Source organism: Micropterus dolomieu, linkage group LG23 (assembly GCF_021292245.1).
Source record: "Micropterus dolomieu isolate WLL.071019.BEF.003 ecotype Adirondacks linkage group LG23, ASM2129224v1, whole genome shotgun sequence".
In the NCBI taxonomy this organism is placed as follows: Eukaryota; Metazoa; Chordata; class Actinopteri; order Centrarchiformes; family Centrarchidae; genus Micropterus; species Micropterus dolomieu.
Window position 1 is genome coordinate 27,004,693 of NC_060172.1, and position 16,192 is coordinate 27,020,884.

At 40.8% G+C, this 16,192-nt stretch overlaps 1 protein-coding gene across 1 annotated transcript in view; it reads left to right on the plus strand.

The window, feature by feature from the left end:
- Positions 1–16,192, plus strand: part of LOC123963777 (glutamate receptor 4-like) — a 61,795-nt gene that overhangs the window by 35,572 nt on the left and 10,031 nt on the right. The window contains exons 8-9 of the mRNA XM_046040820.1: positions 5,283–5,481; positions 11,276–11,523. Coding sequence (XP_045896776.1) covers positions 5,283–5,481; positions 11,276–11,523 — 447 coding nt within the window. The remainder of the gene's footprint in view (positions 1–5,282; positions 5,482–11,275; positions 11,524–16,192) is intronic.

Sequence of the window (16,192 nt, forward strand, 5' to 3'; positions counted from 1 at the left end):
TCATTTTTTTAAAGCTGTTTTTGTAAAAAAAAAAAAATAAATAAAATTTACAAATAATGTAGTATGTGGTATTATATATATATATTATATATAATAAGATGTTACAGTAATGGATAGGTTAACAATTTCTAGTTTGTTATACAGTAAAACAGTAACCAGGAGCCTTCAGTATATGTTCACTGAGACAGTTTTTGCTTGCAGTAATCATTCCCGTTGTTCATGCTGGCCCTAAAGAGATCCCTTCCTAACAGGCTTCCAATGTTAGTGATGGGGGACAAAATCCACAGTTCTGTGTAAAAATATATTTCAATGTTTATCTGAAGCTAACATAAGGCTCCAACAGTCCGTGTTTGTGTTACTGTCCCTCCAGTGCAGCTCAGCACAGAAACACTGGAAATCGAAAGAGGGAATTAAGAAGACGTGAACTTTCAAAGATATCCACTTGATTTGACTGTTGAAGCCAGTGTGAACAGGGGAAACAATTACAGCGAGTTGCAAGGTTCATATGGGCGACCTGTTGTTTTAAGAAGACAGAATTATTTTGATTGCCCAAACAGACGTTATTTTCAAGTTCAAAAAGATGCTGTCATGCTGTCAGGCCCAGACAGACCACGTGCAGACAACAGGGAGAGAGAACAGACAGAGGGACTAACAGGAAACACAGGGAAGGGGAAATCAGTAGGAGAACACAAGGGATGAGGAGTAGATACTCCAGGACAACAACCATCCAGCTAGCCGTGTGTGTGTGTGTGTTTCGGTGTGTGTTTGAAAGTGTTTCTGTGCTCTTGTTATGGCAATTGCATTAAAAAAAACATTTCTGCCAAAAATATTCTGATAACTGTCAGCCAAATAGCATTACCTGAGGAAATAAGCTGATGATTGATGAACTACGGGAAACGTCCTTGTCTTCCATTAGTCCTCATAAGAATGAAAATAAATCACATGCAAGATGCGCACACATCCAGCCTAAGATTGCAGTCTCCTCTTTTAGGTGAGACAATTCTGATGTATTGGATGAAAAGAAACCGTATAACTCTGTGTGTGTGTGTGTGTGTGTGTGTTTGCGTGTGTGAGAGAGCATACCATTAATCTTTCACATAGAGGATTGGGGAGGCAATCTGTTGGCTATCATAGATGATACATGACCCGCTACAGAATGATTCGCCTGTTGCATACCAACGCACAAGACACAACTACACACGAAGGCCACACACACATTCACACTGCAACAAACGCACGCTCACACTGACGTGTCACAGAAAGAATCGACATCACTCCCCAAGCTCACCCAAGTACACCAAAATTCACTCGGACAGCAACAAAATACATGTGCACATATGGACACACACACACACAATCTAATCTGATTCGAGCGTGCTCTGCTGACCTCCCTCCGGTAGGTAAACATGTTCTCTAACTTCACTCCAAAGCCAAACACAGGTGAATACTCTCTCTCTCTCTCGCTCTCTTGCTCTCTCTCTCTCTCTCTCTCTCTCTCTCTCTCTCTTTCTCTCTCTCTCTCTCTCTTTTTCATTCATACACACTCACAAATAAATCAAGACAACACATTTAGAAATCGACGTGTCTTTAATCATGTTTAACCTGACATGTTTAATCGTTTTTTTTCCTTTCCTCTGCAGTATGAGATACAGAACCGTTTTAGTTGTTCTGTCTTTGATTGCAAGCTGCGATCAGCCAAATCTTTAACTGAACTTGATAGATCTTTTTTTATTTTATTTGCAAGCATGTCGAGGGTGATTCATTTTAGGTAACCGTATGAGTCTAATGCAATCGTGTCACTAACCTAAAGAAATTTTATAAAAAAATGCATGTTACCCTAGGTGAATGCATACAGTGCAGGTAAATGTATGAACCTAAGAAATAAATTTGTCAAGCAAATAACCTTTAACACAATACAGCTAGAAATGCAGCTTGGTGTTGATAAATGCAGCATTTGTGCAGTTTAGGATGACGTCGTTAAGAATTCTGATTATTCCCAGGAGTCTGACTTCTGAAAAGTCAAGTCAAACAAGAAACCTGATTTCCTCCATAAGGGTTTCAATCTGTTTAACACATCTGAATAATATGGTTTGTGTTATGTAAAAACTTGTTATTTGTGCTAGGGTTTAAGTTTAAGTGTTTGCATCTATGTCCGCACACTTTTGCTGTAGCCAAAACTCTAGTTCAAAATCTCACGTCACTCTGCCAACTCTAAATTAAGGGTACTAAAAAAGTTAATTTTCACAGCTGAACAGTTGGCTGTTTTGTAAAATTCGGTGTGCTTTGCCACTACAGAATCTGTCTTCTCATGGCATCAGTACAAAAGCTTGAAAACAAATACTGTGTGTACATTCCTGCTGTGTTTGTGCAGGCTTCCTCCTGGTGAGTCAATTCTCGTCCACATCATGACACAGGCATTTTAGGTATTAGGAAAACTAGTAAAACTTTACTTTACCCCCCTTATTTAGCAGTTATAAGTATATAAACAGTTATCAAAATCATACAATTGTGTAGTTGTATGCAGATATACTAACATTTTTAAATGCGTATTTATGTTGGGTATTTATCACCAGTTAAGACTTCTCCTATGAAGACGTAATTGTTGACTTTGTCTCTCATTACCTAGTCTAACACACCCTTCCAGAGACAAAAAGCAGCATTTCCTCAAAGACGTTTCTTCTATTGGTTAATAAGTAAAAAAAACTATTATCAATACATTTAAAACAATGTTGACATCAGTGAATGTAATATCAGGTGGACTTTACATGAATTCCTTACATGTTACAGTCACTTTAAGTGGCACATCCAAAATCTAATGAACACAACTCAATGAATGTCCCTGCTCTGAAGCTCGACAGGTTAATGAGATAGGTGTTTTGTCAGGTTTTGGTAAGAGCTTTCATGAACATATTGAGCATAAGTGTGCATAGTGGAAAAGTGCATTGCTCTTGAACCTTCTCTTTATCTATGCCATCCTCTTCTGCTTTGCCTGGCTTTTAATCCCCCTTCTCTTTCTGTTTGGATGTCCATTCGAATCACACAGTCACTCTATCAGGTCAGATTAAAAGGCTGTCAAAGCTTGTATAGCAGTAAACCAATCACATCACACGCCCCCGATGGCCTCTGTTGGAGACCCTATAGAACCTATGAAAATTAGTTTTTTTAAAATGCAATTTCACTGTTCCTCTTTTTCCTTCACATTATCATCATCATCTTCATCTTTGTCATTCTGAGAAAGAAGACAGGCTTCAGCAGTACTGTTATGGTTAAAAAGTGTTTACATGGCAGGAACTATCATCTTGTCAAATAAGTGTTTTTAGAATGCATTGTCCATGTCTTTCACATTTTCATATTTCCATCATGAAGTATTACCTGGTTGAAAAAAAAAGTTTCCACAGTCTCCTAATAAGTGCAAAACAAAAACAACTCTTTCTCAGGAGAATCCATCAGAGTAAGTTCATTAATTCAGGTAAACAGATCAATGCGTCAAGGACACGCTATCAATTCATATTTGCGCGTGTGTGTGTGTTTGAGGATTAAGAGGCGTGCTGGCTTTCGAACAGCAGCTGAATGCGGAGTTGCTTCAAAAGGTGACAATTTATGCCGAGTCAGGCATCCCTGCACCTCTCATCTCTGTCAGGTCCTCTTTTGTCTCTCCAGCACGCACTCCTTAAAACCCAGCCCACCCTTAAAATAACTCATACATCACTGCTTTCACATCAAAGTGGTGGGATCACCAAACAGCTCCCTGCCCAAGAAATGTTAGGCCTTATTTCCTGATTGTATGTAAGAGGATGATGGTCCCTCATAGGGATGAGCCCACAAATAATTATAATCCAATTCTGCAGTTTACCTAGTGCTGCAGCATCTTTTAGCTCATTGTTTTGGTTTTTCAGCTCACAACCTTTTTAGCTCTCACCTTTCTTATGGCATCATTTTTGACTGCAGCAGGCAGCTGTTTTAAGTGAAAAATATGGAGTTTGATTTGTCTCAAAACCTCCACAAACCTAGGCACGTGTATTTGAAACGAGACCATGGAACCATATCCGCAAGCGGAAAAGCATATTCGTGAGGGAGCATTCCGCAGTGCCATCAACCGCTATCTATCCCATCCTGTCTCCAAAGTCTAAAAAGTCAACTTGTTGAGTGTCAAGTGTTGAGCAGTTGCGAGCGCCTAGGAAGGGTCGAGCTTGCGCTAGTCATGTTTGTACATGTGGAGCAGAAATGCTCCCTCGCGGGGATGGTATATCATTCACGGATACTGTTCTGTGTCTAAAAGTGCCTGTAGATGTGACTGCGAGCGTCAGCGGTTGTTTGTGTCAGCTCTGTGATTGACTTGTGTCCATAGTGTATGGAACCCAATTTCAGCTGGGATTGGCCTCAGAAAATTGTACTCCGGAGTATTGTCATTGCTCCTAGAAATTAGACCTGTTTATGAATTTTAACTGGATTTTAACTGACTTTGTATCACATTTTAACTGCGTATGTGTGTGAAAGTTGTTTTCTTGAAAAAAAGATTTTAATCTCAATGAGACTTAACATGGTTAAATAAAGGACATATAAAACAGAGGAACTAAGCTTTTGTCTCGCCAATACCCCTCCATGATCTTTCTAAAGCGTAGTTATTGTAGCTATGTTGCCGTTTGTGCCCATTAGTATTTCAAGTTATTTTATTGATTGCAGGACTGAAAAAAAAACTTGTTTTGGCACCTTCTCCCATCTTTCTCTCCCTTTCTCTAATGTGCAAACTCTTGCTTGCTTTCTTCCCCTTTATTCAGTGAAAACAAGTCCATGCAAACAAAATGAATTGCCACTTACTTTTATGCTTCTGCTCCCAATTGGTAGATAAAGAGAGTGAACATGGAAAAAGAGGAAAGAGAGAATGAGCATGAGAGAGATGGAGGAGCGCCCAGATTACAATCTGTTTCATGTAGCCTTGGTTATTGTTAGTGCTGAATTGGTTTGTGGGTTGAAAGGCAATTATTTTGGAGGCACCATCATTTTCACCATGGTGTTGAAAATTCTGTGTGACTACAATGTGTTGTTTTGCATATCTCTGAGGAGCTAACCTTAATTATGTTTCCTTCACTGTTTTTCCCTTTGTCTTTCTTTTATGTTCTTTTTATCTATTTAACCTTCCCCCTCATCTTTTCCTTCATCTTCTACTAATGTCTCATCTACAATTATTTTCCTTTACTTGCCATCTCTCCTGCTTTTGTCACATCTCTTCCTTCTTTCCACCTCTTACTACCCTCTCCCTTTTTTATCTGTCTTCTCTCCAGGTCTCTGTCTGGACGTATTGTTGGAGGTGTTTGGTGGTTCTTCACGCTTATCATCATCTCCTCTTACACAGCCAATCTGGCTGCTTTCCTCACTGTGGAGAGGATGGTCTCACCTATAGAGAGTGCAGAGGACTTGGCCAAACAGACAGAGATAGCCTACGGGACACTGGACTCAGGCTCTACAAAGGAGTTCTTCAGGGTATGGACTCAATTCACTCTGCTCACTTACTTGACTCCTTTTGAGGTTTCAGGTTTTTACTATGTAGAGTTAATTTGCTACTGAGCTCAAGCTGCGGAAAATCCATAAAGTCTCAGACGACCTGGAGGAGGACTGTTTTCACCTGCTACAATCTCGCTGTTGCAGTTATACTATTATTAAAAACCCAACCAGTACTGCACAACCAGCTGTGTTCATACATAGAGAACTTTATTTGAAAGTAAGTAATTAACTAATTCTAACGGTTACGAAATTACCAAACATGTCATAATAATTTAATGAAAATTTTACAAACAATTATCTGGATTACATCTAACCTACTTATAACCCTCCCTATTTTAACCAGTAGTAGTGCAGTATAGCAGTTTATTGAGTTTTGAGTTTTGTTTGTATCTAGTGCACGCATATAAGCACACATTGATGCAACATACTATCATACAAATGGCTGTTCCACTTATCGCCAGTTAAAGGTTAAGTGTGTAAAATTAAGTGGCATCTAGCGGTGAGGTTGTGAATTGCAGTCAACTGTCTAGTCTACAGCGCCAGGACTTTTTGCAGCAATGCTGAATGAAATTAAAAAGAGTCTGAAGCATGCTTGACACACCTTTGAAATAGCTGTCAGAAAACATGATTCCCCTAATTGTCCTCTGCTTGGAGATACTAGGAAAATGAAAAGGCGTCCGTAGGTTGATGGATGCTGGTCAAACACCAGAACACACACACTGCACATGCTTTATTGTGGGCATGTGAAACAGTCGCTTCATAATTAAATTATTGAAGAGGGAAAAATATCCTCTTTACATGGGATTGAACATGCAACCTTCTAGGTGAGTCTTACACTTTAATGGATAAAAAATTGCTCCAATGCAAAAGTTATTTGCTGCCCCCTGCTGTATATTATTTCTTCTCCTTCTCCTTCTCCTTCTCCTTCTCCTTCTTCTTCTTCTTCTTCGAACGTACGTATTCAACGTAGTGATGACCATGTACACTGCCAGAATTCTACAAGAAGAACATTATATAGAAACATGGCGGCGCAACATTGCGACCTCAATGTAAAGGCCCATTTAAGCTCCTACGTAGGGTCTATGTGCATTTATACTCGTGCGGAGACGTGTGCGTCATTCTGCAATTACACCCCCAAATGCTAGTCGGCAGTAGCGCCACAGCATCCACTGTGTTGACTTTTGCCGGGGGGTAAAATTGTATACGTGCGGCTAGTATAGTCATTTCAAATGTTATCGACCAAGTGGATCACATTCTGATAGTGAAATGAGTCATTTCGCTCGGGTTGTGACGGTCAAATATATCGATCCACCGTGTTACAGTCGCTGTTTTGGCCGATAGTAAAAGTTACTTCAAAGCACGGGAACTTCCTGTTGGCTCGGAGGCATTGCGAGGCTAACCAGCTGACCACAGTGCTTACGGTCCGCGTCGCCTCGACGTGTAGTTACATTTTTGAGGAGGTGCACGTCAGGCAACGGCGTAGGTGACGGTGTAGGGCAGGGGGCTACGCAGAGGCTACGCCGTCGATTTGACGCATAACTATAAATTGCTCTTAAGGGGGACCTGCGGTTATGTAGATAGAAATGGCTAATTCAATAATAGGTAATAAAAACATAACGGTTCATTATGTAAGGCCTTTATACACCACTGAAAACATAGTTATGGTTCTTAACTTGCATTTCTGTCAATAGATCCTCAGAAATGTTACACACTGAACCTTTAATGGCAGTAATGCTTCAAGAAATATAGCTTTTGCAAAACGTGGGGCGGAAGAAGACTTCAAGGAAGCAAATATGGATATAAACAATTCAAACAATTTCAAAAACTGTCAGTGCAAATGTTTTCATGAGGAGCTTGGATACACACACTGTGTTTTGTCGAGAAACACCAAATGTGAACATAACTGTGTGTTTGAAAGAAAATTCCAGAGTGCTTCTGAGAAATGGATGACATTTTTTTCATATTTCTTGTGTTTCTTCCTCATTATTTCTTTCTAAAAGCACCATTATATAAATGTGATGGACTATGTGTCATCCTCTACATTCTATCCATTATTGCTCACTTGTGGCAGAGCATAGAATATCGAACAGGGTGCGAGGGGAAGAAGTCCAGTGGCAGTGTAGGAGGTTAGATAATGCAAGAAAGCCAAAACTTTAAAAACAAGCAACACAATCTTAAAGTAACTTCTGAAATAAACTGGCAGCCATTAAGAGGAAGCAAATAGGAGGGGGCCGTTGTCTCCTTTCTTAAAGCCAGACAAAAGCCAAGCAGAATTCTGCTCTGTCTGTAGGTGGGACAAAAACATGACTAATGATGGTGTCAGCTGATTTACAATGGTCCAAGTGGGAGGAGAGGAATGAACGGATGACTTTCTCCTGATCTTGAATTAAGAGAGGCTTAAATTTTGGAAGTGACGCTAAGCTGCAATGTCTGGCTTTTCACTTTTCGGCTAATTTGTTTCTAAAACTTGATGGCTTAATCAAAGTTCACACCAAAGCTTTGGGGGACTCAATACTGAGTAGAAGAAGAAAAAGCATCAGTGTGGAGCAAACATGAATACAGTGGAACAATGTTTGTTTACCGCACTCATGATGCTTTTAATCACTCCCCTACCCTATCAAATAAAGCAATAATAATAGTAATAATAATCATAATAATAAATAGTAAAGAGTAGTGAACTAGAGGTTGACTAGGTGGACTGAAGAGGTGGACAGAGCTGGAACAGAATATACTACAGGGAGCTGTTACCATAAAATAGTGAGCAGGAAAATACGCCTACGAGTGGAGTGAAGTGGCCCAGAGGAGACCTTTAGTGGCTTCACCCATTGACCTATTCACCCAAGTGGATTGCAATTTTATAAGTACTCATAAACACATGGAGACACACAAATGCACACAATGCTGATGAAGACAGAATTTTCCTGCAGACATGGGCAAAAACACCAGGGTCATCACATGTACAAAAACAAATCTGCTCTGTCACATAGTCATGCTTTGTGGGAATATTCAGAATTGTTTGTGTTCTCATGCATCATATGTGTGTATATACCAATTTACATTTGTGCTTTCTAAAGATGTGTATAGTGTGTGTGTATTTGGGGAGGTGGGGTTAGCAGACAGTTTATGCTTCTGTGAACGGCTCTGGCATCATCAACATAACGAGCGGGCTGAAATCTGTGGAGGGTGAAAAAGCAATTTACTCTCCCACAGCTGAGGGGGATTCGCCACCACCATTAATTATCTGTGTGTGTGTGTGTGTGTGTGTGTGTGTTTGCGTGCATGCATGTATTCAAATTCAGCCTCATATGTGGCCCGCAGAGCAGATGTGTGTCTATGTATATTTAAAAGTGTTTTCCATAGCGTGGACGCCTGAAGGTGACTTGCAGCATCCATTTCCTCTTTTCCACACCCTCGCTCATTGTTAAAGAATCTGGAAAGAGTCACACCGCATTGTCACACATCCATCCCTCCCAAGGCCAGACGCTGCTTTATACATGCACAGTCATCATCATCACTATCTCGTCCTCTCGCTCACACTCTTTCTCCGACACATACTCACATACACACACAGGTAGATATAGATACACACGATGCACAGAAGCAACACAAGTACATACACATTTTGCTGCAGCCAGACAGAGAAATCGGTGGATGGGGGAAAAAAGTGAAAGAGGGATGGATTGATTGATTAAACTTGAAGAATGAGAATGATAGAAGGGTTGGAGGTGTAGAGAAGTGAAGGCGCTTTTTAAAATTTATGATGGACTTTGATAGACAGAGTGAGAAATAAAAAGAGAAAGTATGAAGAGAGAGAAAGGTTTGAATGGAGAGAAGAGGGGCCGGCTGGTCCTCTTGGATGTGAGTGACATTATTATGGGATAGGTGTCCGTCATGCACTAGCAACACACTTGCACACACATACACATCATCCCCCGGGCGCTGGTTTCGGTCGCTGAGGCCGTGGCTTGTAGCTTGCAGAGCGACAGAATAATGATTTATCACCGGGAAAGAAAGAGAAGAAAGAAACAGGACGCTTGTGGAGAATGACAGTTTGACTCCTCTGCTTGTTATTTTCACTCTTGAGTACACACAGTCCACACACACACACATGAAAACACATTTTGCACATACAGTATATAGACTGGTGCCCAGAACTGCACGTATGCACCCTGACACATGCCTGGTATATACACAGTACAATTTATTGCATCATGTCTGACAGATGTCCTTGTGTTACAGCATGTCCCAAATTCATAGCGGCACAACCGGATCAGTGTGCCACTACTCCAGTCATAAACTCATTTAAAGTAAGATTGATGCTTGACTTGTCAAGAGAGTAGTGTTACATTTTAAATGTGGTTATAAATGTCATTATGTGCCAGAGGATCGAAATGGAAGATGGAAGACACAGTGCTCTATCAGCACTGTGATTTTATTCAAGAGTGAAAATCAGCCTCAGCAAATTTGTTCTACGTCATAAGAAACTGGAGCAATAAATGAAATGCAGTAAAGACATAAAAAACAACGTCCTAATATAGTTCTATCTCAGTGCTGTACTCTTGTTTCTATTGTAGATGCACGGCACGCCTCATCAATAAACAGCAACGAGTGTCACTGTGTCAAAATAATGAATAGCGCGCATTGTTGTACCCTCCTCAGCTCTTGTATTTGCATGTCAGATTCATCCTGCTTGTCTCAGCAAGCATGGCACGTTGATTTGACTAATCAAATCTGTGGTTAGAGAAGCTGTTAACGCTTTGGGCATCAGTGAGTTGTGAATTGCCATCTAGACGTAGACACAGAGCATGGATGGGTTAACAATAACAAGCCGTTCTTAAATGATAAGGCTGGCGTTATTCCGTATTTGTCTTAGAGTCAACAAATCCCCTGAAAGGCCAATAATGCATTAGCTTCCCTAACCGGACTGTGGCTCTCTGCCCTATGCCCACTAAAGATGCAAATCTTTTAAAACAGGTGACAGTTTTTAAGGGCCAAGTAATGTACTAAAATAGCTGCAGTTTTTAGAAAGTTTATCCAGTCAGGAGTAAATGTTAAATGTTAATTTGTTTGTTTCAGTGGCAGATTAATACACATTTGGCTATTTAGTATTTACAGTGCGTGGGACTGACTCAAAATAAACTACAGTAGTAATGAAGGAACAAAGGAGCATGGCACTGGCAGTGTGGCTCACTGATGTGTTTTTAATAGTTTTTGGACAACAATGCAGATCTGTGGTTATACAGGCAATACTGTCTTGTTAGGAGGATTAATTCAGTTTTGATTTTGATCTTTTCATGGGACTGGATGACAGAATATCACCAATCACCATCATTTAAAGGGTTAAGCATACAGTTCAACAACATGATGTGCAAAAGGCTGAAATACATTCAGTGAGCTAGTACAGTGACAGTTTTGTCAAATTGCCTGAATCCTGTTTCACAGGGTCACTTGAATGCAAACTATCCAGTCAAATTGCACAAATAAAATGTTACCCTTTGTTCTCTACGTGTGAAACCTTACACATCCGCACTGTTCTTCCTTACCTACACCTGTCAGAGATTTAGTCAATTTAGGAGTGGTGTGGCTATCTTTCACTCAATCTGTCATCTCTTTTCCTCAAGCAAAATCATTTGTAGGCGGCCTGAGCTATATGGTCTCTCTTTCCTTGGCAGGGCTGTGAAAATCATCATCCTGGCCTGCTATGTTAGCAAAATGATGCCCATTTATTCCTAATTAACCTCTGTTCTCTCCTCTACCCCCTCCTCCATCCCAGAGGTCCAAAATAGCTGTTTACGAGAAGATGTGGTCATATATGAAGTCTGCCGAACCAACCGTCTTCACCAAAACCACTGCGGAGGGCGTGGCAAGGGTCCGTAAGTCCAAGGGGAAGTACGCTTTCCTCCTGGAGTCAACCATGAACGAATACACGGAGCAGCGCAAGCCTTGTGACACCATGAAAGTCGGGGGGAACCTGGACTCCAAAGGATATGGGATTGCCACTCCGAAAGGCTCACAGTTAAGGTGGGTGGAATAGTGTAACAATAGGTGACAGTAACAAAGCTGGTACTGTACTATTGCTGCGATATTCCACCTACCCTGCTGTGCCTTTTATACACCACCTAGAACATGTCACTGCTGTCAGCTGAAAATGTCTCTCACCCACATAAATTTAAGAATTGAGTTAAAGTTGACCATTTTTGGATATTGATTGTTTCTCACGTGTATTAAATTAACTGTGAAGATTGCAGTAGTACAATTTATGCATTTATTAATATAAGGTCCAAAATCAAAGGAGCAGTTACAGGTTTTCACCGTACAGCAGTGATATAGATGAGCATGTCAAATATGCAGATTATGTGTTTCATCATATTTTCTCTTGTTCGCTTGATACCTTGATTTTTTTATCTTTCTTATTCTGGCCTTTTTTGTCCGTCTCTTTCAGCTGCACTTTTTCCACTCTCATTTCTGCCATTAATTTAGGATCCTGTTAGCTCCATTTCTGTGTCCTCTGTCACTGTCATCTGTCCGTCCCGTTATGCCTACATCCCCCTCTTTCTTTCCTCTTTCAATCACTCTCTTTCTCCACAGGGCCACCTTACAGGTAACTCTGTCCATTTGTCTGTTGTCTCGTCTCTTTGTTCCTTTCATCCTCAGAGATGCTAGTCATGATGGTGATGATTATGATGATGATGATGATGATGATGATGATGATGATGATGATTATTGGAGAGATTTATCAGACTATGACTGCGAGGAGGGGCAGCACCTCAGACTGCTGCCACTACATCCAGAGCCACGAGGGAGAATTTATAGACAAACAGGAGACATAAAAGTGAGAAACATTAAGTAGAGGGGCCTGGCCAATGGGGGGACTAGAAACAAAACATAATACAGGATCCCACACCAAAAATTGAAGAAAATGGTCCGTCAATTCTACTCAAACTACAGTTACAAAAAATATGAATGGTTATTGGACAACACCAAATGAAACCCAGAGCAATGAGTAATCAGTAGTTTATTTTAAAGAACACAAAACACAGTGTGTTATCATTAATAAAGAGAGCACAAGCTGGAGGGAATGAATGAGAAAGTCCTAAAGTTGGTCCTTCTGTATTTGATTTTCCCTCAGCCGGCACTTGTTCACCTGGCTTGTTAACTTGAGCCTACAGCAACAGTCTGATCGGGTTTCACAGAGGTGTGCTACCAATTCAAATAATTCATTTTTCAGGTGACTGTGACAGCAGTAAAGAGACTTTGTCTTCACAAGTGTTTGCTGAGGGAAAAGTATTGACCAAATTCAGCAAAGCCGGACCACTTGCTCTCTCTTCTCTCCCTCCACCTCTCTGTCTATCAGCATTTCAGATTTGCCTTATGAAAAGCCAAACACATCAGCCTCACATCCTGTCCTATAACTTTCCCCTGTGTGTGGTGCAAACAAGTCCCTCAGAACCCCAGTCACTGTAGTTTAATCCCTTGTTATTTACACAAAGGTTTTTCCGTTTATGAGGGAAAAGTGACAGACAGCGGGTGGATAGGTCCCTTTTTAAGCCCCGCCCCCCTAGAACACATTCCTGGGACTATCCACGGTTGTCTCTGGCTTCTCCTAATCAGCGGAAATACAATCTACCAGGTCCACACATGTGGCTGGGAGTGTGCAAGTCAGGTGAGCCTGCCTCTCCTCTCAGTGCACTAATCACAGCTCTATTTTGACTTGATGATGTTGATGAGAGAATGAATACCCTGATGATTAAAATTAATGTTAGGAATGTACATTTCCTGAAGTATAGCTACTTTTGATATGATTATTAATATGTGACTGTTGTTATCATGACTGAGAAAGATATGTTTGAACTGTTTTCATCCATGCCTCTTACTTTGATGAAATTAGTCACGGCTTGTAGATTAGATACCCCCAGAGAACACTATCTCTCTCTAAATCTCTGGATTCCTTACTCAAAGAGCTGAACCTATGAGGTTTGGGGGTTTGCCTTTCAATATAGCATTGGCAAAATAATTAATGTTAGCATTTACATTAGTACAAAACAAAAAGACATGTAAATAGAGAATAGAAAATGATGTATTTGTTGAGTGGGGAGAGTGTTTTAACTTGTACTTTCCTACATGGTCCTGAACTCACAACCTTTCACTCACAAGCAAGCTCTTGCCAACACACTCTGAGATGAGATATGACTTTGAGATAGGCAGACGTGCAGACAAAGGGGCAGACTAACAAACAAGCAGGCAGTGACTGCAATGACCTTTTAGTAGAGATTATGCCAGATGATTACAGCATCTCACAAACAAAAGAGTGGTCAGCAGAGGGTTGTAGCAGGAGAAAAAAATGATAGGAAAGTCTTTTACAGGTAGCTATAAAAAAGCAGAGATTTACCAAAGCAGGAGAGACAGGACAGAATGAAATCATAAAGGGCATGAAGGGAACAAATTGAGAAAATCATTCAGCTCCTGCAGTCGTGTATTGTAGACTCTCTCGTGGACATTACTGCAAGGGGACAGGGCACATATTGAGGCAATTGTGAGACATTTGCAGGAATGGTGAAATGGAGAGAATTGGGGCAAATTTCAAAGTGGACAAGACAGTGCGAATATCATCGGTACTGCTGGTCGTTGTACCACTTTTGCTTCTCTACAGTATGTCTCATGAAACTGCTGTTGGATTTGCTATCTTATAAGGGACTTTGCTTTTGCATGTTCTGATTGCATGCATATTACGTTCCAGGCAGTCACTGGTTACAGTTCATGTCAGTTCAGTACCATAATCAACTTGAAGAAATTTGAAAATTGAAAAAACATAGAATAAATTTTTTATCTTTATTGTTGTATGGTAACGCTGTTAAAATCATGGATTCTTTGAAGTCTTCTGAGTGATGCACTGAATTGCCAGAGAAAAGCACTAATATCTAAGATCTAAGAGATTTACGGGGTATGTTTTTAATGCTAAACAAAAATCAAATTTAAAGACAACCAAGCAAACCTTGCCATTATGAAAAGGAGGGTTTTCTGTTCTGCTCTCAAGTGTTGAATGATAAAGCTCTCCACAACGCAAAACAATCTTTAAAACCTCACAAAAAATCCATTTTGCTTTTGCCTGTTTCAAATATCAGCAAGTTGATTATGATAATATACTAAAATAATGAGTTACAGCTGTTCCTATTTTAACATGCCAGATATAACAAGCTTAGCTGTATACATGCGCGCATACTGCATGAATGCCTGATATTTAGCCCTGTGTCCCTGATTTTTGTTTGGAGGTCAATCCCTTCAGGGGTGTGAGCAGGAGTGCTGTAGGAAACTGGAGCCACACACACATGCACACACACATGCAGAGTAGAAAGGTAAGGGACAAGAGCACTATCAGCAGGCTGCAGAGACCTGGTTAACACACTTTATACCAGCAATCTGACACTCACTATGGAGCATCCTCTGTTAGTGCAGCCTGGTACAGAGCAGAGAAGTTTAACAAACAGAAATACATTTAAAGAAAGTATCTGAAGAAGAAAGAAAGTCAAGGAGAAAGAGTAAGAGAGAGCGTTGTCTGGGGTGCATCCCTCCCCACTAACCCACCTTTGACCCCTCACCCCTCTGATTTATCCCCCCTCTGCTCCCCTCTCCTCCTTGTTTCCCTCCCCCTTCTCCCTCCTGGCTGTGGTCCACATCCATCCTGTCTGTCTGTCCCTCCATCCTCTGCTCTGACCAAACTATCTTATCTGTCCCTCCTTTTTTACTTAAAGAAACGCGGTCAACCTGGCCGTTCTAAAGCTCAACGAGCAGGGCCTGTTGGACAAATTGAAAAACAAGTGGTGGTATGACAAAGGAGAATGTGGCAGCGGGGGAGGGGATTCCAAGGTTAGCCCTCTCTGTCTGCCCACCCCACCACTAGGGGGACGGGGGCCGCTCACCGGCTATGTAGCCCGCGACGACCCCCGTCCTGGGAGTGTAACATGCGCATCTGCCCTGGCGAAGAGTCAAGCAGCAAACAGGGAGGACAAAAGTGACACCCTAAAATCTCCTGAGACACCCTGCAGCTTCAAAAATAGGCGCAATGTTGCATCTTTTGTCAGTGGTGGGTGCCTTTTATATATAAAAGGTTCAGACCCAGTGACAAAGGTACAACACTTGAGCTTGTTGAGACACAGAAACAGAGAATATTATTTTCCTGGTAAATAAAAACCCTACAAAAATTAAGGCATTTTTGAAAGATATCAATTGAGACCCAACAGAGAGCTAAAATGCTTTTTTAAAAGATCAATATATTATATCATTTTCTGTTGAATCATCTGAAAGAAATTATTGTTAATTTTAAATATCATGCAGGAAAATATGTCCCCTTTGCAGGTGAGCGCCTGCTAAGATAAATCACACCTCATAATAATAACCATTTTGGCACTGATGTGGTAATGCCCCCCTGAAAGTGTAAGGTAATGGAAAGAGGGTTCAGTGATGGATAGGTTGAAAAATAAAGAGAAAAAATTACTGTAAAGACAGGAATATTCGCCCCCTAGTGGCAGCTCTGGGGAGAGAAGAGAGATGAATGAGAGACTTGAGTGAGAGTCAAATTGCAAGCAAGACAGAGAGACACCAAACTGAACCTCATCACTAATTTTTTGCTCAAGTACACAGCAGATGAAACGGGTTTTTAAAACATTTAATGGAAAAACGACCCAAGTGTAAT